The 26,276-nt window shown below is 47.5% G+C and overlaps 1 protein-coding gene across 1 annotated transcript in view; it reads left to right on the top strand.

The window, feature by feature from the left end:
- LOC119969457 (docking protein 5-like) overlaps window positions 1-26,276 on the top strand; it is a 626,361-nt gene that overhangs the window by 587,923 nt on the left and 12,162 nt on the right. The window contains exon 8 of the mRNA XM_038803103.1: window positions 7,670-7,790. Coding sequence (XP_038659031.1) covers window positions 7,670-7,790 — 121 coding nt within the window. The remainder of the gene's footprint in view (window positions 1-7,669; window positions 7,791-26,276) is intronic.

The following is a 26,276-nucleotide window of genomic DNA, read 5'->3' as shown; positions in this document are numbered from 1 at the left end:
CTACAACTAATCCCATTACCCTAGTCTTTGTCCATAGCCATGTACCTTCTACTGATTTAGATGCTTATCCACGTTTTCTTCAATGGTCTCTGCTTAAATTATTCCTTGTGGTAGGTAAACCATTCAAATTCAAGAAGATGCCAGGAACTTCTTCATACAAAGAATCCTCAATGTATGAACTGGGCTCCTGAACATGGAATTAATTTGATGTTACAGCTGGGGAAGAGACTTGAGGACCATTTTAGATGGATAAATTAAAATGGGACAACAGCCTCCAATTGTTTGGAATTATCTTGTGAATTTACCAAATGCTTTTTATAGATTTAAGGTTATTCCTGCTATGAAGCACCCAAAACTGCAGAGCGCTATCTGGCTCAACGATTACTTTGCATAAATTTATCATTACTTCTGCACCCTCATACTTTGCCTTGAATTCTAAAACCAAAAAAGCTGTTTTATTGTGTTGCTTCATTTGCTGTGTTTGCTTGTTCAGATAGTTTTGTATTCAACAGTCAAGGTTCCTCTGCTTGTCCATGTCATAGTTGTTTTGTCAATGAATGTATGTTTTCATTCTCTTGTGTTTCCTTCCAAAATTAATTATCTCATACTTCTCAATTAAAATACGATGGATTCTCCGCCGCTCGCCGCCAGTAGTGGAGTTCCCGATGCGGCAGAGAATCCAGCATTGGGGAAAAAAGGTTTTACGACGCTGTCCTCAGATTCGAGGTTCACGCACTGGGAGGATACAAATGGGTAAATAAGATCCATTTGCATCCTATTAACAGACCGGCCACTATAATCTCTGGGCCCGTTTGATTCTCCAGTCCTCTGGGCCGGGAATCACGCAGACGAGAATTGTTGCAGGTCCTGATAAGCATGTACTTTACATGGTGGACCTCAGCCAAGGGGAGCTCCCCCAATGTCTACTGGAGGGCCACCACCCCCCCCCCCCCACCCCCCGACAATGCAAGACTTGTTTACCCCATGCCCACTAGACCTCCGCACAACCCTCCAACAGGGACCCTCTAATTAAAGAGACCTCCACCAGAGACACCAAATTAAAGAGACCCTCTAGATGCCCCATGACTAAAGAGACCCCCCCCACTGACCCCCTTAATAAAGAGCCCCTACAGACAACCTCTAAATAAAGTGGCCTTCCAGAAGCCTCCTAAATTAAGTAATTCCCACAGATCTCCTGAAGAAAGAGACCCCCACAGGGACCCCCTAATTAAACAGACCCCTTCCCACAGACCTGCTAATCAAAGAGAACCCCAGAGATCCCCTAATTAAAGATAGTTAATGATTGGGAATCTCTTCCTGATTTGTGCTCCCAGCATGAGCGCAAATCAGGTGCAATTAATCTCCAGTAGGAGAACATAGGGGTCGATTCTTTGTTTGGAAGATTATGTTCTCCCGCCGAAGCTGAAAGACAATCAGTTTACGATCCCTCTGGAAGTGCAAATCAATAAACAATTCAGTATTCCAAGCCCTGCAAATTTATTCATGGTGTGGAATAGGAACCCCACTATAAGACCACCATCTTGAGCGGACGGCCGATAGTGTGGTCGTGTAGCCGGCCATCACCCCACAGCGCAAATTGGCCCAAACCCCCCACACCACACAGCAGCCCCCTGCCCCAGGATTTCCTGGGTGATACCCACCCCCTAGTATAGGGGTGACCAGACCCACCCCCTCCCAGGACCTCGGTACTAGTGAGATTCCCCCATACAAACACAAGTGACAGAGAGACCCTCCAGGGATCCCTGTAATAGGGGAACCACCCCAGAGACCCTCTGTCTCACGGACATGACACTCCGAAGTGAAAGAGAATACCCGCTCTTGGTGGTCATGAAGGTAAGTGTAGCCCTAAACCGTGATGCCACTGGGCAATTCAAGGGCTTGAGCGTGAACATGTGTGGAATATACCAATCTACAGCCCAAAGTTACATCCGAGAGATGCCCAGGCATCAGACTGTACTTTTGAGCTGGACGAGGCCCAGGTTGTAGGATTTGCTGCAATTGCCCGGATGTCCCAGGTACAGGGGCAATCAATTGCACGCATGCCACCCTGTGAACACCGGGGCATCAGGGAGTGTCCTATATTAACAGGAAGGGGTTCCACTCCCTGAATGTTTAGGTCATGTGCAATCACCACCTCAGAATCTTTCACATGTGTGCCTGCCACCCTGGGAGCGTGCATGACAATTACATGCTGGGGAGCTCGGAAATCCCCCCTGTCTTCAAGGACCATCCCAGAATGGCGGGTTGGCTTGTAGGAGGCAAGGGATATCCATTGAGGTCATGGCTGATGGCTTAGGTGCGGAGGCCTGAAACCGAGGCAGAGACCAGATACAATGAGGTTCACATTGCCACCTGTGTTGTCGTTCAGTGGTGCATCTGGCTGCTCAAGATGTGGTTCCTTCCTTGATCGCTATGTCAGTGCCTTGCAGTACACCCCCAGAGGGTCTCCCATTTTGTGGTGGTTTGCTGTGCACCTCCACAATCCAGCACAGCAGTAGGGTGACATGCTGGAAGATAAGGAGGAATAGGAGGAGGCTAAGGGACATGCAACCTCATCTGAGGAGCAGGATGACGTGGTCAAAGAGGGGCTGAGGATGAGCCTGGGGAGTAGTCAGCAAATAGATGGCAGGCAGTGTCAAGAATCTGACATCCCAAGAGAATCAGGGAGGCCCTCATCATCTTAAGATTCTCCAAGGACAAGCCTGTGTCCATCAGTTCAACACTCCCCACACCACCTCCCCCCATGCCCAGTTCTCTTATTTCCCTTCTCCCGAATTCCCGCTCCCCCCATTTCCCTCCCCTACCATTTCCCTTCCTCCCCCATTCCCATCCCCCACCTCCGCTCATTTTTCTCCTTCTACCAATTCCCCTATCGCCTACCCCCCTTGATCCCCCACACCCCTCCCCAACCACCCTCTTCCCCCATTCCAAGGGTTTGTGCAACATCACTCCCAGGTAATGGGCCTGTGTTGGCACTGTCAGAGGTCACCATACAAGGCAGGAGAGTGATGATGACACATTGTGAGGAAAGCTCAGGTGCTCTTCAGCTTCTTCTAAAGCCTGGCTCCTATCTTTCTGCTAACAGTGTGTTCATACCCATCCTCTGAATGGGGTCCCCAGGATATACATCAGAAGTGGAGGCAGCCTGCTGCTCTCTATGCCCTGCGGACTTTGATGTCATTGGGAGACGTTCTCTGGAGGGGTTGGAGCTGGGGGGAGGGGGGGGGGGGGGGGGGGGGGGGGCGCGCGGCGGCGGGGGGGGGGGGGGGGTCGGTGCCATGGCTGACTTACTGGTGTCACCGGTATCGCCATGTCACCCTGTTCTGCCTGCTGCCTTCGAGGTGTGTCGGTTTCAGGAAGGGGGAAGATTCAGAAGAAATGGAGACTGCCATAGTCTCCTTGGCTCATGTCTGCGCTGTGCTCTGAAATGCCTCAGCAGTGCCAACCTGTGTCTGGGCAGGTGCCTCAGCGACTGGGACATGATGTCGAAGCCCTCAGTCATGGTCATCACAAATTGAACCATGCCTTGGATATCAACATTCAAGATCTGGACATCATGTTCAATTTTTTCCACTGCGGTCGATCCCCGTGCAGCATTGGCCTCTGTGCCACGTATTGTCGGCAGCATCTCCTGCGCCTGCAACCCTTGGGCCGCCTCCAATCAGCCTTACAGTGGCTGGAATGTCGCTGACACCCCCCTCTTGAATCTGACCACTCTGTCCTACTATTTGCATTAGCGCTGAAAGAACCTTGTCTCGTGGCTCAGCATCTGACTGGGTCCCAACTGTGTCCTGGGATCTAGCAGACCTCTGATTGCTGCCTCCCTTAAATGTTTCTGCATCCACCTGATGTGAATTAGCAACTGTGTGGTGCACACCAGATTGTGCCTCCGAAGCCTGCCCTGTAATGCCACCAACAAGGTGTGTGTCTCTGCGCTGGTGGAAGGTGTGGGTGATAGCTGTGATGCCTTGTTGGTGGTCTGTGTTCTCTTGGGTGACAGGAAGGGGGGTTACATCTCCGGATGGCTCTTCCTCATCAGTGGAGATCCTGCAAGACAATGGACATGTCAGTGAAAGAGAAGGATCATTTTGTCTGACATGAATAACTCACTTGAGACAGGTCATCTGGGTGAAGAGGCAGTGGATCCTCACCTGTCTGGCACAGGCAAACCTCCCTGTCGATGACTTCTCTCTCCTGGGGCCACCTCACGATTTCCAGGGCCCTATCCTCATTGGAGGTGAGGACTTGAATCTCTGGGATCCCCCCCCCCCCCCCCCCCTCCCCCCCCCCCTCCGCCTTGACCCTTTCCGGTTTGTTATGGGATATATTTTCCTGCTGGGATAAAGAGAAGGCATTGTGAGCCGTACATTTGATAGATCGGGGGTGGGGGGGTCTATAGCAACTGGCATGTGTGGGCTGTGCTAGTGCGTGCCAAGGAGTTCTGAGGAACAAGCACAAAGTTCAGAAGTTGTGGAGGATGCAAGATGTCAGCTGGTTGATTGAGGGGGAGGAAGGGTATTTTGAGAATTTGAGGGGTGGGAGGTGAAACTGATGCCAGGAGGGGTGGTAACTTACCAATGCAGGTTATTGGAGGTATTTGGTCTCCTTCCGACTTTGGACTGCGATCCTCCTGCTCATGCTGAACGCACTGACAGCCGCTGTCACTTCCTCCCCGACAGCATTGCTAACTCTGCTGCTGGCTTCCCATACCCTCAGGGGAACAGAGTGCCCTGCCTCCCATCCACAGCATCGAGAAGCCTTGTGAGGTGTGCATCCCCAAAGCGCCCAAAACCAGACTTTAACTTAAGTGAGGTGAACCGCGCCCATAGATTTCTATAACCTGCCTGGGAGGTGAACAGGTGTGTCTGCTAATTGCATCAAATAATTCAACTATCTTGCATCGACTGAAGATTTTGTTGCAACATTTGAAAGCAGTGAAGAATTTGATTAGACTTGTTTTAGGCTTAAATTATCAAGTGAGTTTATTTTGCGAAGGGTTTCTACAAACCCATCATGTTAAACCCTCCACTCGCCCCACCCTGCACCACTCCTCACAACCCCATCAGATGAAATGCCTCACAATTAACATGGAACTCCATTTAGTAAACCAACGAAATCTAATGGAACAGACCCAAATTGAAGGAAGAGTGTTTAATTATTATGGCAGATTTATGACCTGAACTCATTACATACTAATTGAGAGCCAAGGGTTTCAACCACGTAAACTACTGAGAAGATAACCTTTCATTTTGATATTAATTAGCGAGCTGCTTTAGATCCCATGGCTCATTGTGTTGCATAAAATGAGTAGAATTCATTCCGTGTCTTATGGTGGTACTTTTATTGTCACAAGAGTGTGAAATAATAGTTAACTTTTGTTGGGATATCTGACGAGAACCCCTAACATTTCTCAATTTGTAAAACCATGCGGAAAGGATACTTCACCCCAGGGGTGATGACTCTTCTTTTCTGTTAAAACAAACTTGAACTTAAACACGGAATTAACCACATTACCATCAAAGAAATAGCTTTGCAATTAACATTTAAACAGCTCTTAAATAAAAGGAAAAACTTTAACTTACTTTCTACATCTGCCACTAATTCCAACTAAGCAACCCAATGCAGTTCATCTGCCATTTATAAATAAAGTTGACAAAACAGTTTGCTTGTGGTCCACAGTCTAGAGACCTTTTGGAGAGATATTGTTTCAGGAGAAGATACAGTACACTACTAACTTATCAGACCCTTCTGTTCAACCGAACAGCAGTTGACAAAACTGCAAACTACAGACAGACCTGGCTCCTCCCATTAATTTCATCATCTGAATCCCACCAAGATGTCCCATGATCTGCTTAGCCAGGATAAAAAACAATCCCTCAAATCATCTATACTGCAGAGAACTATCCATAATATAAGAACTATTCCATTAGCCCTTTACTTGTAACCAAGTGATTCCCTCACTCTTATGACATCTTAATTACAGCTTTAGCAGATTGACAGTCTGAGCACCTTAACCTGGTTTCTTTAATAATATTACTGGAACAAATATGTACCTTAACCCAGGTGTTTAACAACATTACTCCAACAGATATAAAATACATCATATATAACAATTTCTTACATTCATCACACAGCATAACAGTTTCAAAATCTATTTGTAAATTTATTCAGCCTCAAAAGAGGTGCCAGGCTGCAGAATAAGTGAAATACCTCAAGGGATTCATTTGAACAGAATTTTCCATTGTATGAGACCCATGCGCCATTTCTCATTTGTCACCAGGTTTCATGTACCCTTTCACTTTTACAAAGGACTATACGGTAAGTCATTCAAGAAGACAATGACTGAGACATTCATTTCACTTACTTGAAAAAAGGTCAATTGTGTATATAACCCTGAAAGGCTGTTGGTTTGAGATACAATGAGAATTTATAAGCTGCAGCCCTATTCAAAGACAGGACGGCTGACGGGAGGGTGTGGTGGGGCGTAAAGTTGTGTGCCACTGCAGCAGTGCCAAGCCCATTACCTACCTGTCCCTGGGGATATTTTACATAGTGTGGCATCAAGCAGCCCACTGAGGCAGAGAGACGGTATTGTAGCAGTAATCTCATTGAACCCATGATGAAAATGGCCAGGCTAATGTTCTGGGGACAAGGCTTCAAACCCACACACCGCAGCTGGCGGAATTTGAATTCAATTGATAACCTGGAATTAAACCGTTTGTCTCCGTGATGGTGACCAAAATATTATTGTTGTAAAAAAACAATTCCCTTTAGAGCAGGAAGTGCTGCCATTCTTACTTGGCCTGGTCCACATGCGACCTAAAGCAATGTGGGTGGTTCTTAACTGCCCTCTGAAGTGGTGATGACAAGTCACTCAGCTCAAGGGTAATAGGGATAGGCAACAAATGCTGGCCTTAGCAGCCGTGCCGACATCCCAAGAAATAATTTTTTTAAACTTTCCCTGACTAATTGAAACCCTTGCATGCCAATTAATGTCTGTGCTGGGGGAGGCAGCTGCCAAGTGACTAGTGGCCTTGTAGCCAAGCTACGGGGTGGGTGCCCCCTGTTCGGGCAACCTGTGTCCAGCTGAGGCTCTACCCCAGAGTTTTCCACTGTCCCCATGTTTCCCCTTCCCCTGCTGTTGAGTGAATTCCTGCTCCCCACACCTCTCAAGGGGATCTGCCAATCTTTGCCTTGTGAGGCCCGGGACTTACACTGAATGCCTGTGCATCATTAGCAGCACCTCATTGGGTAGACCTAACAATGCCCACTGTTCCCACTGTTCCTGCTGGAACAGGAGAGCTGTCCACTCGGTTGGCTTGGCTGGTAACTCTCAGAGACAGGTCTTCTCCGATACAGGTGGAAATCCAGGTGGCCATTAAATAGCTGCAGGGTGAATAAACCAAGCGGAAACAAATTCAGCTCTTACCTTAATGCAGGGAATGGGACACAAGTAAAATTCAGCCCACAGTGCATGTCATTGAAATTACCTGCATTGCAGTTACATTTAAACTACTATCATCAGTTTACCATAAGCGATCATTCTAATGTTGTCAATGTAAAATTAATGTTTGGATGGTACCAACAAGACAAGTTGTTACTGTGTAATTTTTTTAAACTAATGGTTTTCAACATACTTCTCTTCTAGCATCAGATCAAAGGGAATGAAAGAACAGCCTCATTGGGCACCATAATGCCTCTTCCTCGGAGTGCCTACTGGCAACACATTGCAAGACAACACAGTGTAAACCAGCTCCATATTTTTGAAGGTAGGTGCAAGTTAGTTTGCGGCAGATTGGAAAATGAAAACCAGCATAAGTTATGGTTAAACTTATCTGATACAAAGGAGTGAGAGAAAACCTACAGCCAATCACTGAAGCAAAATGTTCAGATTTTGATTCTTTATGATGGAATATGCTTTGCTTTATTCCCGCATTGTATTTTTACAGGTTATCCAATTTCCAGCAGTGATTCATAAGACACAGGCTGTGATTATTTTAGAGAAGAACGACTTAAAATTTAAGGATTCTTGTTGTCCTCTCAAAAATATGTGCATTACAGCCTGTCTGCCACAAGGCAACTGCGCGAACTTCAGCCTGATGCACAGCTCCAAGAAAATAATGGCAGTGCAGAAACTAAAATCCCTTCAACTTCCACATACTCAGATCATGTTTGGTTAATGAGCTCCATATCCGTTCCTTTCCTTTTGAAGTAAACACATGGGCTTGATGGGAGGGAGTCACGGGGTTGATTTAATTGGTGAACAAGTCTGCTCTTCATTGTGTTGCTACAGACATGTCCATGAAAAAGAACATTTTAAGGGAGCCTTAAGGGTTAATTGCAGATGGGACTCCAGACAAGTGTATAGCAATTTGGGTGACAGGCTTGACAAAGGTGTAAAGGTTCATTGCTGAAAACTTTCACCAACTCTAATTTTTTGGTGCTATTTGCTTTTCACACTCCCTGCAAAGGTGCCACTCAACTTTTTGTTTCTCAGGTGGGTATTACTGCTTGTGTAAACCTGCAGCGATCAAAATCAATGTCATTGTGCCTGCTTTCTGAGTCTAAATTGAGTGAAATAATAAATTTAGCAAGGAGGCAGTCTGCACCCACTATTAAATTCAGCTGAGATTTGTCAGGTGGTCGTTTAGGCCTCATTTGACTTTGTTCAATATTTGTTTCCAAAATTTGTTTCTAAAATTAGTTTCAATGTCTTCTTTATTCATTCATGGGATGTGAGCATTACTGGAAAACCCAGCATTTATTGCCCATCCCTAATTGCACTTGAGGAAGTGGCGGTGGGCCACTATCTTGAACCTGGGTACTTCACCACATGTGAGGGAGGGAGTTCGAGGATTTTGACTTGGCAACAATGAAGGCACAGCAATTTAGCTACAAATCAGGAGACTGTTACTTAGGGGGGAACTTGCAGGTGGTGCTCCCAAGTGTCTACTTTTCTTCTTCTAGCTTCCATAATGTGCCTTTGCTGATATGGAAAATGCTTTTGAAGGATGGCCAACAAGCTGTCCCATCTAGTAGATGGTACACTCTGCTACCACTATGTGCTGGTGGTGGAGGGAGAGAATATTTAAGCTGGTGGATGGGCTGCCTATTAAACAACCTGCTTTGTCCTGGATGGTGTTGACCTTTGTCAATGTTTTTAAAGCTTCACTAAGCTGCACTGGCTTGGCCACATTCATTAAAGGACTTCTATATGGTGAACGGAACTGGCCACTGGGTTATAACCTCCACCATGACATCTACCAGCAAGATATGAAGGTGGCGGACACTGACAACTGGGTGATAGTCGCTGATCGCCGTCACCTCTGGAAGCTGACTGTTTGGAATGATGTTGGAAGAGGCAGGCAGAAACAACAATTTCAGATGCTTTGGTCAAGAAGACAGTCCAGAGGAAATGGAGGGCAGTGAATCATGAATGTTTTTAGCCCACCATATTCCTCTGCTGCAACTGTTACAGAGACTGCCATATCAGTTGGGTCTCCTGAAACACATTATGCAATGCCTAACACATGTTTGACTGCCATGATGTACACCATCATCTTTCTAAACAGAAGGCTGCCACATTCAACCAGGTAAGTGAAGAGTATTCCATCTACTCCTTTTTAAAATAAATTTAGAGTAGCCAATTATTTTTCTTTTCCAATAGAATAGAATAAATGGCGGACAACACTTTGGGGGTGTCAAAAGTGAATTAATTGCCACAGGATCCCCAACCCCCTGAGTTGTTCTTGTAGCCAATAATATTAGTATGGTTGGTCCAATTCAGTCTCTGGTCAAAAGTTAAATCTCACGATGTTGATAGATGCAGTGATGGTAATGCTACTGAAGATTCAGGGTAGATTGTTAAATTCTCTCCTGGCACTTGTGTGGCAGCAGTGGTAACCATTGTGTCACCGTGCCACCCATATTTGGACATGGGTTGCTTCAATATCCAAGGAGTTATGAATGGTACCATACTCTGTACAATCATCAGCGAACATCCCCACTTCTTACCTTACAATGAAACTGCTAAAAATGGTTGGACTGAGAACGCACTACACAAAGTATGTTCTGGGCCTGGTGATGATTGGCCTCCAACAACCACAGCCATCTTCCTTTGTGCGAGGTATAACTTCAGGGCATGGAGAGCTTTCCCCCATGACTCCCATTGACTTTAATTTTGTTTCAACTCCTTGATGCCAAACTCAGTCAAATGCTGATTTGTAAAGGGCAGTCATCCTCACCTTACTCTTTTGTCCAAGTTGGGTCAAAATTGTAATCAGGTCAGAACCTGAATGGCCCTCACAAAACCAGTCCAAGCTTCTGCAGGCATTTTTTTTCGGTGCTAGAGTGGCTCTTAATTGACCACCAGAGGTATCAGAAGATGTCTGAAAATAAATGGAGTGTGGAAAAGCATAACATTTCTTATTCCTCCACATTAAAACTACAACTGTTGCCAACCCATGCCTGCTCTTGACTGCCTTCCTCCATGACTCATCTATTGGCTTTGGCTAACACCCTGCCAACCAAAGTTGATCAAGCGCCAACCAGTGTGCGTCATCAAGGAATCAAATTGATGCCTGCAGCTTAGCAGAAATATGGTATTGAGGATCAAGGATGAATGTGGATGATTCTCTTTTAGTCCATCAGCTCCTTGCAAAATGGATCACTTGAGTTGGGGGTGTTAACAAGTTTAGGCCCAGAAAAACATCCTGGCGGAAGTTGTGTTTTCCTGCCTATATGCACTATATGTTTTGACGGGTCCTGTGTATTAAATCTATTCATCAGGGCAAAAAGTGGAAATGTTCTGATCGGTCATTCTCCTGCTAATCTGTGTGAACTGAAAGTGTCTTCTGGGAGATTTGATCAGCCCTCTCAACAAATCCAAGCATTTACAGTCGATATAGTTGATAAATGATGTCAAATATTTTGAAAGAAATCAGATTGATCAGTAGACTAGGGGACAGGTCCGTCCTTCCTTAGGGAAGTTGCCACAAATTCAGCCTCTTTCCTGTTGAGACAAAATGGCTTTCTTTATGGAAAACATCTTGCTGGGCGTCAGCTGAGGCCCACTGAAGCGTGATGGAGGAAAGTGAGTGCTGGACAGTGGTGTCCGTAGTCGTATTTTGGAGGCAGAAGAAATGCTCCTGCTTCTCTGGCATCAGTTTGAAGAGAAATGTAGCTGCTTTCTTCTTCCCTGGCCTCTGTACACTGCATTTAATAACTGGAAGCTGGTTTGGAATACAGTGCAGGACGTGTACTTGGGACTAACAATGTTCAATGATGGTAACATTACTCGTCTCTATACTCTACCCAAAGACAGTCATCTATAATTTTGTTTCAGCAGCAACAGTTCAATATTTTCTTTGGACGAAGACAACCAAAAAATTAATTAATAATTGTCTGGCTTCATGAGTTAGAAAATAGTCCATATGAACCATCATTTCTCCTTGGACATAAGCCTCTTAATCACTGCTGAGAGTTCGTTATTGTACTTGTCTATTGAGAGAATTGATTCAGACATTTCTGAGGTCTGAAATAATGCAGGAAACACCTTACATGGAAACAGGACAATTTTCATTGCAGTTATCTGACTTCTGTGAGAAGCATGAAAGTATGTTTCTGTCACAATGCATATTTTAACATGTCTGGAGGAAAACAGATTGATGAAGCCATATAATGAGAACTGTGCTTCCTTCAGGCATGAGGGACACCTTAAAAAAAAGGCTCTGATGAATTTGGCAGTGGGCCAAGCATAGGGACAGAATAGGCACAGGCTGTCGTGCTGCTAAACTTGTCATCATCGTGCCCAGTTTGCGACCATGAATCATTCACAACAATGCTGAAATTCTCCTCATAGGTTTCTAGAAGATTTTCACAGATGCTGTAGGCATTAAAACTAGTGTTGAAAATATCACACCACTGGATCTCAACTCACATGGGATACTGTCTTCTCCTTTTTTGTCTTCCTCTTGAGTTCCCTGCCCGGAAGCGATTATTCACTGAACCGGAGCAAAGTTCCATGACCTTTACTGTGGGTAGGGTGAAGGGGCAGGCCCTGAATCAACTCAATCAGAACGTGGATCGAATCCCATGCCGCTAACACTAATCTGAACCAGACACCTGCCATCTAACCAACTGAATTTAATAAATAAATATAGTTATTTACTGTACTAATGCTCTGTGGTGCTAGCACAGAATATTCTGGGTCGGGTCTTAGCCCCATCCTCTCAAATAAGAAGAATAGATAGAGAATAATTCTCTCAACTTATATAGTCCTCGATTCAACTTTAAAAGAGTAGACTATGCTGTGTGCGTGACTGTTTTATTTCTGTTATCAGTTATCTTTGTGGCTTCTTTGAGCAAGGCTGTCAACAAGAGCTAAATTATTGGCAGTATTATTTTGTGAGATTTTGCCTGATTGGAACTGTCAGTGCCTAGAAAGCCTCACAGAACAAAGAGATATCTTCTTAATCGCAGCTGTTGAACCCAGATTTGAAGACAACTCTCAGAGTTGGATGGTTATGTGAAACCTGTGAAGCTAAGATCCACCCCCCCCCTCCCCCCCCAAATCACTGTTATTTTACCTGCACACTGACAGGCAAACGTTCTAACCACTTCTTTATGCTTTTCTTGTACACAATAGGTGGGATTTTCTGGCCCTGCCCACCTTCCTGCACTTGGTCCTTAGCCCTGTAGCTTAGGTGCAGATCCAGGTACCTTTTAAAAGAGTTTAAGGTCTCTACCTCTGCCACAAACTCGGGTAGCAAATTCTAGACTCCCACCACCCTCTGGGTAAAAAAGTTCTTCCTCATATCGCCTCTACACATTTTGCCACTTATCTTCAATCTATGTGCCCTGGTTCTAGAATTCTCCACCTGGGGAAACAATTTTATCCTGTCCACTCTATCTCCTCCCCTCATAATTTTTGTATACCTCAATTAAGTCACCCCCTCGGTCTTCTTTGTTCCAAGGATAATAACCCCAACCTATCCACTCTCCCATTGTAGCCACACTTTTCTAGCCCTGGCAACATTCTTGTAAACCTCCTCTGCACTCTCTCCAGAACAATACTGTCCTTCCTGTAATGTGGCGACCAGAACTGCACACATTATTCCAGTTGTGGTCTCACTAGTGTTTTATACAATTGAGACTGAAAATCACATTTTAACACAACATAGCTTCGATAAAAGCTTATTTTATACAAAATACCTCAGCTGTAACTATAACAAAAAGTCAGTGAGACTCTTCTGCCTCATTGTATATAATTTATGCAGAAGCTAAGAAAATTATCAACGAGTTACTGCAGTGATCTCTTCTCTTTTTGAAATGGCGGATGTAATGAATAGAAAAGTGCTGCAAGTCCTTCATCTTTGGAGCCCATTCCTGTTTAATGTTCCAAAATAAATAGATTGGACAGGCTGGCTGGATAAGTGTATAGATTCTATTTCATTTAAGTGTCCTCTTAAATCTTTGTCCATTCAACAGCATCAGACCTTGAGGTGCCTTTGAATACAAATTCAAAAACAATTTCACACTGTATTTGTGTAACTTTTTGACTATCTTCAGTTTTATTGATCTATTTGCTCTATTTTAAGTTACATGAAATGTCATATCAAAAATATAGCTTCATATATTTATTTTGGTGAGCACAGGATGCCATTGCAAAGGATTATGAGTAGATATACTCTTACACGGGCATAGTTCATCTGAATATGAAAATAAACTCCTCTTAAGTGTCAGTGATGTTCTTGATTTGGATGTGCGACAAGAATCTTGTCTTTCTCACTGGGTTAAATCGCTGGCTTTTAAAGCAGACCAAGCAGGCCAGCAGCACGGTTCGATTCCCGTACCAGCCTCCCCGGACAGGCGCCGGAATGTGGCGACTAGGGACTTTTCACAGTAACTTTGTTGAAGTCTACTCGTGACAATAAGCGATTTTCATTTCATTCATTTCATTTCAAATATCCCCAAGCACACAAAGCTTTCATATAAGAAAAATTTTCACTCATATATTTACAAATTGAATAATGCCCCCAAAAAAGGCTTGGGGACCCCAAGGCACAATTAACTTGGCCCCATTTGTGCTAAGGAAAGCAGCGCACCTACTTATTATAATTGCAGCATTGGGCTCGTGCTCAGTCAGCTGGTGCATGGCAGCTACCTGAGCAGGGGTAGAAAATGATTAGAGGCTCGCATGAGTTTAAGCTCGGCTGCAGTACTTAAAGCCAACCTGCACATCTCAAGGCAGAGGTGCGTTTTGCCTGGAGCAGGTTCTGAAATCCATTTGTACAAGTGGTTTTGACCTGGAAAGGCACAGGAATGATACAACATGACAGCGGGCTCGAAGGAAGTCTGACGCAGAACTTTGGTGAAGGAGCTGGTGGTCTGTCCATAGGAGGCCAGATAACACCACGGACAACCCTGGGAAAGACAGCGGGTGCAGGTAATCATGGAGGTGAATGAGATCAGTTTATCCTCGATTACCTGGAAATGGTGCAGCAAGAGGTTCAATTACCTCACACAAGTGGTCAAGGTCAGTGAATGTCTCTTCAAATGCCATATCCCACTAACTGCCCTACTACCCACCACTACACCCCTATCGGAGACCTACCAACAAGCTCTATCAATCATGACTGAAACCTAACATACACAGCTTCACATCACCCTCACACACTTAGCACTGCAGCAAGCCTCAAATTCATTTAGCGCAGTGCCAGCCATTCAACCATGACAGCCACAGCATCCAAATACATTGTGTCACACTCAACAGAAGGCAGAAGCAGCCAACTGGCAGGAGGAAAGACACAACTACATTGTCTTACCCCAGTGGAAGATTCTGTGCTTTCCATCATTGGAGTGAGCCTGACTGAGTCAGTGGTCGGCAACATGGAAAGGATTGCAATTGACTGAATTGCCACACCCAAATCTTCGCCTCATATCTGACTTCCCCTCATCACTCAATCATTTCCGATAATTGATCTGCAATTGGATAAACATACATCTCTTGCTATTCCCTCCCCACTCATCATAACACTCACATTGCTTATTTAATCTTTAGATACCTGAGGACTGCCACTAGGCCCTACGGATGTGGGCGAATAGGAAGACAAAGATGATGAAGAAGCACCTTCACTTGCACTCATACTTGCAGCCACTGACTCGAGACACTAACATTGGCTCTGCTTTAGAGGACAGCATAGAAGTAGGATGTGCACATCATGAGACACTAATTGGGGGATGGCCAATTTTAGTATGATAAGACAGGATCTGGCCAAAGTCGACTGAGAGCTGCTACTTCTAGGAAAACATACATCAGAGCAGTGGGATTCATTCAAAGAGGAAATAGAGAGAATGCAGGGCCAACATGGTCCCGTCCAGGTGAAGGATGGGAGCAACAAATTCAGAGAACACTGGATGGCAAGGGATAGATAGAGGTAGATAAGGAAAAAAAGTGAATCTTATGGCTGATTCCGAGGGCTCAAAGCAGCAGAAGTCCGAGAGGAATATAAAAAATGCAGGGGGTTACTTAGAAAATAAATTAAACAAATTAGGAAAGCGAAGAGGAGGTATGAAAAAACACTGGCAGGTAAAATAAGGGAAAATCCAAAAGAGTGTTCCAAAGATATTCAGGGAAACTGAACAACAGAGAAATAATAGAGCTCATTAGGGACCAACATGTCAGTTTGTGAGTGGAGCTGGAAAGTGTAGGGTTCCTTTTAAATGTGTACATTTGTGCTCACTATGGAGAAGGATGATGTAGGTTTAGAAATCAGGGAGGGGGGTTGTGATGTACTTGAACAAATTAACATTGAGAGGGAGGAGGTATTAATGGTTTTAGTGGGCTTAAAAGTGGATAAATATCTGGGCCAAGATGAGATGTATCCCAGGCTACTGTGGGAGGCAAGGGAGGGGGTTGCAGAGGCTCTGAGAATAATTTTCAAATCTTCTCTGGCCACAGGAGAGGTGCCAGAGGACTGGAGGACAGCTAATGTGGTACCAGGAAATTACAGACCAGTGAGTCAAACCTCAATGGTAGAGAAACAATTGGAAAACATTCTGAGGATAGAATGAACCTGAACTTGGGGAGGCGAGGCAAGGATTAATTAAGAATGGTCAGCATGGTTTTGTCAATGAGAGATCATGCCTTATAAATTTGCTTTAATTTTTCGAGGAGGTGACTCGGTGCGTAGATGATAGTAATGCAGTTGATGTAATCTACATGCGCCTCAGTAAGGCTTTTAACAAGGTCTCGCATGGAAGACTTATCAAGAAGTTAAGAGCCCATGAGAATCCAGTCTAATTTGGCAAATTGGATCCAAAATTGGCTTAGTGGCAGAAGGCAGAGGGTAATGGTCGAAGGTTACTTTTATGACTGGAAGCCTGTGTCTAGTGATGTTTCGTCGGGATCGGTGCTGCATCCCTTGCTGTTTGTAGTGTATATTAATGATCTGGATGTGAATATAGGAGGTATGATCAGTAAGTTTGCAGATAACACTAAAATTTGCATTGTGGTAAATAGTGAGGAGGAAAGCCTTAGATTACAGGACAATATAGACTAGCTAGTTAGATGGGCAGAACAGTGGCAAATGGAATTTAAACCTGAAAAGTGTGAGGTAATATATTTTGGGAGGACTAACAAGGCAACAAAATGAATGATTGGACCCTAGGAAGTACAGAGGATGAAAGAGACCTTGGTTTGCATATCCATAGGTCCCTGAAGACAGCAAGACAGGCAGATAAAGTGGTTAAGAAGGCATTTGGGATACTTGCCTTTATTAACAGGAGCATAGAATATAAGAGCAGGGAGGTTATGATGGAGCTGTATAAAATTCTGGTTAGGCCCCAGCTGGAGTACTGTCTGAAGTTCTGTGTGTCATACTATAGGAAAGAAGTGAATGCACTAGAGAGGGTGCAGAGGAAATGTCTGGGTTGGAGCAGTTCAGCTATCAAGAGAGACTGGATAGGCTGGGGTTGTTTTCCTCAGAGCAGTGAAGGCTCAGGTGAGACCTGATCATGGCATAACATCATGAGAGGCATGGATAGGGTGTATAGGAAGGAACTTTTCCCCTTAGCTGAGGGGTCAATACCCAGCGGACACAGATTTAAGGTAAGGGGCAGAAAGTTCAGAAAACCGGGAACTCCAGATTTGGCAATCGCTGCAGCTGCATGATCCTGAGTAGAAAAGATATTGCAGCTGGACCATTGGACCTGTAATAACATCAAACCCATGGTTACAGCAGCAATCTGGACTTCAACCTACACTTGGCAATACACAATACACACTTTTTCACCCAGAGCATGTTTTAAATCTGGAACACACTGCCTGAAAGGGTGGGAGGGAAAGACAGTGGCGTAATGGTATCACTGGACTAGCAATCCTGAGACCCAGGGTAATGCTCTTGAGACATGAGTTAAAATCACACCAGCATAGATGGTGGAATTTGAATTAAATTTAATAAAAATCTGGAATTAAAAGTCTGACGATGACCATGATGTGGTGGTATGATTAACATAGCTGCCTGCCATTGGTGCAGAACACCGGCTTACCATTGGCCCTGGTCGGTCATGTGCCTCTCGACCGATTGGTTGAGACCAGTCATGTGACGGCTCCCTGATTGATCGAGAGGCTGAGTTAACCCCGCCTCCAGGGTGAGGTATAAATACCCAGTACGCCCGTCGGTCGTCCATTTACTGTAGTCGACCGACAAGTATCTCCTCGAGCTTATCAGTCTGTTTCACACTGTCCTCTCCAACAATATGGCCCCTCTCGTTTGTAAATACTGAAGAAAGATACTTGTTCAAGACCTCTCCTGTCTCTTCAGACTCAATACACAATCTCCCGCTACTGTCCTTGATCGGACCTACCCTCGCTCTCGTCATTCTCATATTTCTCACATATGTGTAAAAGGTATTAAAACCTAACTTTTGTACAGCAACTCGTCTCGCGTTCAATTGCTGGTTCATCAATTTAATAAGCTAGAATTTTGAAGATGGAACTCCGGATCAAGCCCGAATGCCTCCGCATCAGCCCGCAAACTCAGAACGCTTCAGAAATCTTTAAACATTGGCTGGCATGTTTCGATGGTTACCTGGCGTCAGCAAACAGCCCCCCCACCATGGCACAGAAGCTTCATATCCTCCACTCCAGCGTGGGCATGGCTGTCTATGCGATGATTGCGGAGGAAAAAGATTACGACGCGGCCATGGATAAGCTGAATGGACAGTTTCTTAAACCGGTAAACAGAGTATTCGCCCGACATCTGCTGGCTACCAGACAACAGCTCCCTGGTGAGTCATTAGACGATTTTTACCAGGCCCTCGCTGTCCTGGGGAGGAATTGCTCCTGCCTCCAAGTTTCAGTCATGGAGCACATGGAACTTCTGATTAGAGATGCTTACGTGGCTGGGATGCAGTCTGCCGCTATCCGCCAGCGGATGCTGGAGAAAGACGACCTCAGCCTAACTGAGGCACGGACTCTCTCCACCTCCCTGGAGGTCGCCGACTTAAACGCCCGCGCCTATGTCCCCAGCCGCGCTGCAGCACCCTGGGCCTCCTGGCATGCTTCCCCACTGCCTCTGCCGCTCCCGACCCCCCTCAGGACTGCGCCGCAGGACACCCCGACAAGTCCGCGGGGCCCCGCTGCTATTTCTGTGGGTTCGCTAAACACCCTCACCCGCACTACCCATCCCGCTCCGCCCTCTGCAAGAGAAGCGGGAAGAAGGGCCACTTTTCGACGGTCTGCCAGGCCAAATCGGTCGCTGCTGTACCGCGCAGCGACCGGGGAACCCCGCTCCGGGCCCTCCCAGCACACCGCGCCAATCTCTCTACCCCACCCCCCGCCCGCTCCCGGGCCCCTGCGTCCGGCCTGCGCGCCTCCCCCTCTCCTCCGGCCCCTTCCGGGCCCTTCCAGCGCACCGCGCAAATCTCTCCCCCCCCGCCCCCGGGCCCCTGCGCCAGGCCTGCGCGCCTCTCTGCCCCCGCTCTCAGCCACTCCGATCGACCCGCCGGCACCGCTAACCCTGCCCCCAGTAACCACGAGGGCCCCGTGGGCGCCGCCATCTTGGGCCCCGGACGCCACATGCGGGTCCTGGGCGCCGCCATCTTGGGGCACCGACTCCACGCACGGGTCCTGGGGGCTGCCATCTTGGGGCCCCGACTCCACGTGCGGATCTTGGACACCACCATCCTGGACTGGCACGCAAGGTTCTGCCAGCACCTACTCGGCCGACGACGACTACGATGATGGTTCTTCTCCACAGCTTGCGGCCATTCAACTCGACCAGTCACAGCCACGCTCGCTCGCCAAATCAACAATGCTGATCCACCTCAACAACCACGAGACGGGCTGCCTGCTGGACTCCGGGAGCACGGTAAGCTTCGTTCACCCTGCCACGGTAAGACGCTGCGCGCTTCCTGTCCATCCTGTAAAACACAAAATCGGGTTAGCCTCATGTTCGCACTCTGTCCGCATCACCGGCTGCTGCATTGCGGACCTCACGGTCCAAGGGAAGGTTTTTAAAAATTTCAAACTCCTTGTCCTCCCTGAGCTTTGCGCACTGGCACTCCTAGGACTGGACTTCCAGTGCAACCTGCAGAGCTTGACCTTCCAATTCGGCGGCCCTATACCCTCCCTCACTGTCTGCAGCCTCGCCTCCCTCAAAGTGGACCCCCCCTCCTTGTTTGCTAATCTCACCACCGATTGCAAACCCGTCACGACACGGAGCAGATGGTACAGCGCCCAGGACCGGACCACGACCAGCAGGACCATGACACCAACCTCCGGAAATTTCTCCAAACCGCAAAACTCCTTAACCTCACTTACAATAAGCATAAGTGCGTGTTTAGCACCGACAGTCTAGCCATCCTCGGCTACGTAGTGCGTAACGGAATAATAGGCCCCGACCCTGAACGCATGCGCCCCCTGATGGAACTCCCTCTCCCCAATACCCTCAAATCCCTCAAACGCTGCCTGGGTTTCTTCGCTTACTACGCCCAATGGGTTCCCAATTACGCCGACAAGGTCCGTCCCCTCATTCAAACCACGACCTTCCCGCCGTCGACAGAGGCCTGCCAGGCCTTTAGCCGCATCAAAGCGGACATCGCAAAGGCCACGATGCGTGCCATCGACGAGTCCTTCCCCTTCCAGGTCGAGAGCAACGCATCAGAAGTAGCTCTGGCAGCCACCCTGAACCAAGCGGGCAGACCCATGGCCTTCTTCTCCAGAACCCTCCAGGCTTCCGAACTCCGCCATTCCTCTGTGGAAAAGGAAGCCCAGGCCATAGTCGAAGCTGTGCGACATTGGAGGCACTATTTGGCCAGCAGGAAGTTTACCCTCCTTACAGACCAAAGGTCAGTGGCCTTCATGTTTGATAATGCACAAAGGGGCAAGATTTAGAATGACAAGATCTTACGGTGGTGGATCGAGTTGTCCACGTACAACTATGAGATCTTGTATTGTCCTGGGAAGCTCAATGAGCCTCCTGATGCCCTGTCCCGCGGTACCTGCGCCAGCGCGCAGATAGACCGCCTCCGTTCCCTCCACGCGGACCTTTGCCATCCAGGGGTGACCCATTTCATAAAGGCCCGCAACCTGCCTTTCTCCATCGAGGAAGTCAGGACAGTAACCCGTGACTGCCACATATGCGCCGAGTGCAAACCGCACTTCTACCGCCCCGAGCGCGCACATCTGATCAAAGCATCCCACCCCTTCGAACGTCTCAGCATTGACTTCAAGGGGCCCCTTCCCTCTCGCAACCGCAACATTTACTTCCTGGCGGTAATCGACGAATACTCCTGCTTCCCGTTCGCCATTCCCTGCCCCGACATGACCACATCGACCGTCATTAAGGCCCTCCTCTCCATCTTCTCCCTGTTCGGCTACCCCGCGTACACACACAGCGATCGGGGGTCCTCATTTATGAGCGACGAGCTGCGTCAATTCCTGCTCAACAGGGGCATTGCCTCTAGCAGGACGACAAGCTATAACCCTCGGGGTAATGGACAGGTCGAGCGGGAGAATGGTACCATCTAGAAGACCATACTACTGGCCCTCCGGTCCAGAGATCTCCCTATTTCCCGATGGCAAGAGGTTATCCCCGATGCCCTACATTCTATCCGCTCACTCCTCTGTACCACAACAAATCAGACACCTCATGAACGTCTTCTTGTTTTCACCAGGAAGTCGTCCTCCGGATCCCCTCTCCCGACGTGGCTGGCTGCCCCCGGACCCATCTTGCTCCGGAAGCATGTGCGGGTGCACAAGTCCGACCCGTTGGTGGAACAAGTCCAGTTACTCCACGCTAACCCGCAGTATGCGTACGTGGAGTACCCCGACGGTCGGCAGGACATGGTCTCCCTCCGGGACCTGGCACCCGCCGGCGTGCGGCCTTCCGCCCCTTCACCACAGACCCCCCCCCCCCGTTTTTTTCCCCCAGCGCCCCACCCAGGCCACCCCTTCCCCATCCATGGCGTCTCCACCACCAGCCCAGGTGGCGGAGACTGTTCAAGGACCATCGCTCCCGGACTCCAGGAAATCAGTGGAACCACCACCATCGGCTGAACCAACGTCACAAACTCCACTGCGGCGGTCTGCCAGGACGTCACGGGCAACAAAAAGACTGATCGAGTCTATTTAATTTTCAACACCACCATGGACCTTGTATGGACAATATGTACTATTGTTAAATGTCTGGGCCAGTGGAAAGCCAAACCCTTTTTTTCCCCCTTCTCTGGCTACTACTCATACCACCAGTTCTCCCCCCCCAGCTCTCATTGATACCCCCCCCCCCCCGGCTTCTTTCTCCGCAAGGGGTGAATGTGGTGATATGATTAACATAGCTGCCTGCCATTGGTGCAGAACACCGGCTTACCATTGGCCCTGGTCGGTCATGTGCCTCTCGACCGATTGGTTGAGACAAGTCATGTGACGGCTCCCCGATTGATTGAGAGGCTGAGTTAACCCCGCCTCCAGGGCGAGGTTAAAATACCCAGTACGCCCGGCGGTCGTCCATTTACTGTAATCGACCGCAGAGTTAACATCTAGCTTATTAAAGCCTAACTTTTGTACAGCAACTCGTCTCGCGTTCAATTGATGGTTCATCACATGAAACCATTGTCGATTGTTGTAAAACTCCATCTCATTCACTAATGTCCTTTAGGGAAGGAAATCTGTCATCCTTACCTAGTCAGGCTGACATGTGAGTCCAGACCCACAGCAATGTAGTTGACTCTTAAATGCCCTCAGGGATGCGCAACAAATACTGGCCCAGCTAGCGATGCCCACATCCCATGAATAAAAAAAGAAAAAAAAGGTGGGACCTCTGACAACATCTAAGCTTTCAGATGAGCACTTGAAGGCTACGGACCAAGTGATGGAAAATTGAATTAGAGTAGATAGGCACAGGACACAATGCTCCTTTCAATGCTGAAAAAAGTCCATGATTGTAAGTACATGGCCTTCAACCAGTGCAATTAAATACCTTACCTAAAGGATGGCACATAGAACATAGAACATACAGTGCAGAAGGAGGCTATTCGGCCCATCGAGTCTGCACCAACCCACTTAAGCCCTCACTTCCACCCTATCCCCATAATCCAATAACCCCTCCTAACCTTTTTGGACACTAAGGGCAATTTAGCACGGCCAATCCACCTAACCTGCACGTCTTTGGACTGTGGGAGGAAACCGGAGCACCCGGAGGTAACCCACGCAGACACGGGGAGAACGTGCAGACTCCGCACAAACAGTGATCCAGTGGGGAATCAAACCGGGGACCCTGGCGCTGTGAAGTCACAGTGCTATCCACTTGTGCTACCGTGCTGCCCTGGTAGAAGGGCAGCTGGCTGGAAGGTGAGGTTACAAATGATTTCTGCTGCAGAGGACACAGTTCAGGACTGTAATGGTGGTGATTACAGGAAAATGTTGGTGAATATGCATGTAGAAATGCTTGATACATTGGCAGACTTGTCAGAATTCCTGCAGTCACTGTCGAGGAACATGGAGGAATCAGGCACCAACATTGCACATGTCTTTGCACAGGGCGTACGTGCAACCTTTCCAGCATTCATGTGGTGGCAAATGCCGTGCGAACACTTACAGGAGAAACCATGATGCAGCATCTCAGATTCCACTGCAGGGCAAGCAAAAGCCATGCACCGTTTAGATGCTGCAACAGAATCTCAGACGGATGTCACCATGGAAGATTAGATTCCTGCCATCACAGCTGTGGTTACCAATATGCAATCTTGAAAATTGTCCTCCAGCAGATTGCTCGGATTGCTAAGGCTCTGCCTGGTGGAGTGCTTTTGTAATGCACAAACCTGCTGCCTTCTCTCAGGATTGTTCCTTCTGGGGCAGCACGGTGTCGCAGTGAGTTAGCTCTGCAGCCTCACGGCGCCGAGGTCCCAGGTTCGAATCCTGGCTCTGGGTTACTATCCGTGTGGAGTATGTACATTCTCCCCGTGTTTGCGTGGGTGTCACCCCCATAACCCAAAGATGTGCAGGCTAGGTGGATTGGCCATGCTCAATTGCCCGTTAATTAGAAAAAATTATTTGGGCGTGCTAAATTTATAAAATAAAAAGGATTGTTCCCTCTAACAGTAACATTGGAAGCTAATCAGCCCATGCCTTATATGCCTTCCAGGGCCAGTTAGAGTTTCTCAAGGTTATCCTACAAGACTATACCTCCACTCTCGCCAATTGAATGTCTGCAGCCTTTAATCTGCGGTTACTGGAGTAGCACTACATAGAAGCAGTAGGCCAGGCAAAGGCAGATGGAAGACTGGTACTAAGTAGAATGCACAAGGGAAATTTATTGATATTGGGTGGAAAAGCAGATGGATTGTTGTTTAGAAAAATGGATGGCTTGTTTGATCAAATTGGTCTGGAATGTTTGATTTCTTTCATGTCAATATTATGGCCAAGAGGACCCTTTGATGGTCAATAACAGAGTGAATTTTGGCAGATTGCGATGATTGCGGTATTAAAAAGCCATTTGGCTCATCTTGGGCGGGATTCTCCCATTCGGCGGCAGAGTGTCCCGCCGTCGAAAACGTCGGCCCCGACACAACATGGCGTGGGAGTTCAGGGGCCGGCACGTAAGAAAAAAAGCCCAGGGAGCGAGAGGCTGACCTGCCAATTGGTGGGCCCAGATCGCGGGCCAGGCCCCATCGGAGCCCCCCCCCGGGGTCAGAGCCCCCTCCCGCAAGCTGCCCCCTGACACTGCACGCAGAGTTCCCGCCGGCTGCGACCAGGTGTGGAGGGCGCTGGCGTGACTCAGCCTTTTTAGAGCGGCCGCTCGGCCTATCCGGGCCGGAGAATCGGCGGCCCGGCTGTGTAGAGTGGCCCGTGACCGGCGCCAATGGCGCCGATTCTCTGATCCGCGGAGAATTGCGTGTCAGGATCGGGGCGGCATGACCCGATTGCAGGGATTCTCTGGCCCGGCCCTGGGCTGGGAGATTCCCGCCCCCAAGTCTGCATCAATCCTCTGAAAGAGCACCAATCGGGTATTGGCAGACCATGATGAATCATGACATGGCATGCGGAGTATTGCTAAGTTCCTCAAGGGCAATCCGGGCAGCAGAAGCATTGTTCAGCAACTCATTGCATCTGCCAACATGGGTCTCATTGTTTGCATGATGCCCTCATGTCCTTGGGTTAGTGGGATTGGAGTGGTCAGCAGATAGCCCTTGTCATATAGCCACTAACAAGTTTCTTGTTGTGACTCAACAGTAGACTGGCTCAGAATAAATGGCATCATTACTCTAATTGTCCGGATATTGGGCATTCACCTGCATGGTCCCACAACAACTGCACATTTATGGTGTAGAACCCTTTGCAGTTCCGGTACATCTTAGCATTTAGTTGTGGCTCTTGCCTCCGATAGCTTTTAAGTTCCTGGGGGTCACCATCACCAACAGTCTGTCCTGGTCCACTCACATTGATGCCATAGTCAAGAAAGCCCAACAACATCTCTGCTTCCTACGGCAGCTAAAGACATTTGGCATGCCTGCACCGCCTCTCAAAAACATCTACAGATGAGCCATAGATAGCATCCTATCCGGCTGCATCACAGCTTGGTATGGCAACTGCTCGGCCCAAGATTGCAAGAAACCACAGGGTGTGGTGAACTCAGCCCAACGCATCACACAAGCTTGTCACCCTCCCATTGATTTTTGTCTACACCTTCCGCTGCCTCAGGAAGGTAGACAGCATTGTTAGAGACCCCTTCCACCCAGGCTTTGCCCCCTTCCAGACCCTTCCATCAGGTAGAAGATACAGAAGGCTGAAGAACCACACATCCAGACATAGGAACAACTTTTTTCCCACAGCTACTAGACTCCTCAACGATTCTCCCTTGGACTAATCTGTTCCCTGTAAGAACACTATTCACGGCGCCCTATGCTGCTCTTGCTCATACATTTGCTTTGTTTGGACTTTATTCCACACTGTAACCAATCACAATTTGTCAATGTACTTTGTTGATTATTTGTTTTGTCTCACAGTGTACCAACTGTGTATGTTCCCTTGGCCGCAGAAAAATACATATCACTGTACTTCGGAACATGTGACAATAAATCAATCAATCAATCAATGCAAAGTAACTACGTGCAATTTGTTGACATCTACTATCGGGCAAAACAACATACAAAATTTGTCTGCTTCTCTCTGGGAATGCTTCTGAAATTGTCAGAACTGTTTTCAACTGCCTTGTCTGAAAAAAGTACAGAAGTGATGAGTTGAAAATGGGGATTGACGACAGAAATGTATGTGTATTTATATATGTATATATTCTGCTGTCCTTGATTCCAACAAGACAATGATTTTGTGTTCCACTTTTTCTTTGGATACTGCAAAATTATTTGGCCAGACCCTGTTTGTCAGTCGGAAATTGGTCAGCTTTCCATCTGTCCTCAGTGATTAAAATATGTTTTTTTTCTTTGGGAAGCCATTTGTGAGAATCCATGTGGGCCCCAGATAAACAAATCCTCAACTGCTTCCAGGAAAATTCCAAACATGGATATGAGGTTGAACGGTGTATACCATGCTAACTGGCAATAGCATACAAGTATGTAACATTGCTTCCACTTCCTTGCTTTCTCCAGACATTCCCAGAGAATGCCTTGTACTCCAAGCTCCTTGGGCAGAATTCTCCCAAAGGCCCGACGCCGTCGTGAAACCCAGAGAGGTTCACAACGGCGTCGGAGGCCTCTCCTGGCCCCCTATTCTCCCCCCTCCAGGGGGCTAGGAGGGC

The sequence above is a fragment of the Scyliorhinus canicula genome, chromosome 7 (genome assembly GCF_902713615.1).
Source record: "Scyliorhinus canicula chromosome 7, sScyCan1.1, whole genome shotgun sequence".
Taxonomy (NCBI): domain Eukaryota; kingdom Metazoa; phylum Chordata; class Chondrichthyes; order Carcharhiniformes; family Scyliorhinidae; genus Scyliorhinus; species Scyliorhinus canicula.
Note: the sequence above shows the minus strand (reverse complement) of the source record. Positions and strands in the feature narration are given on the sequence as shown.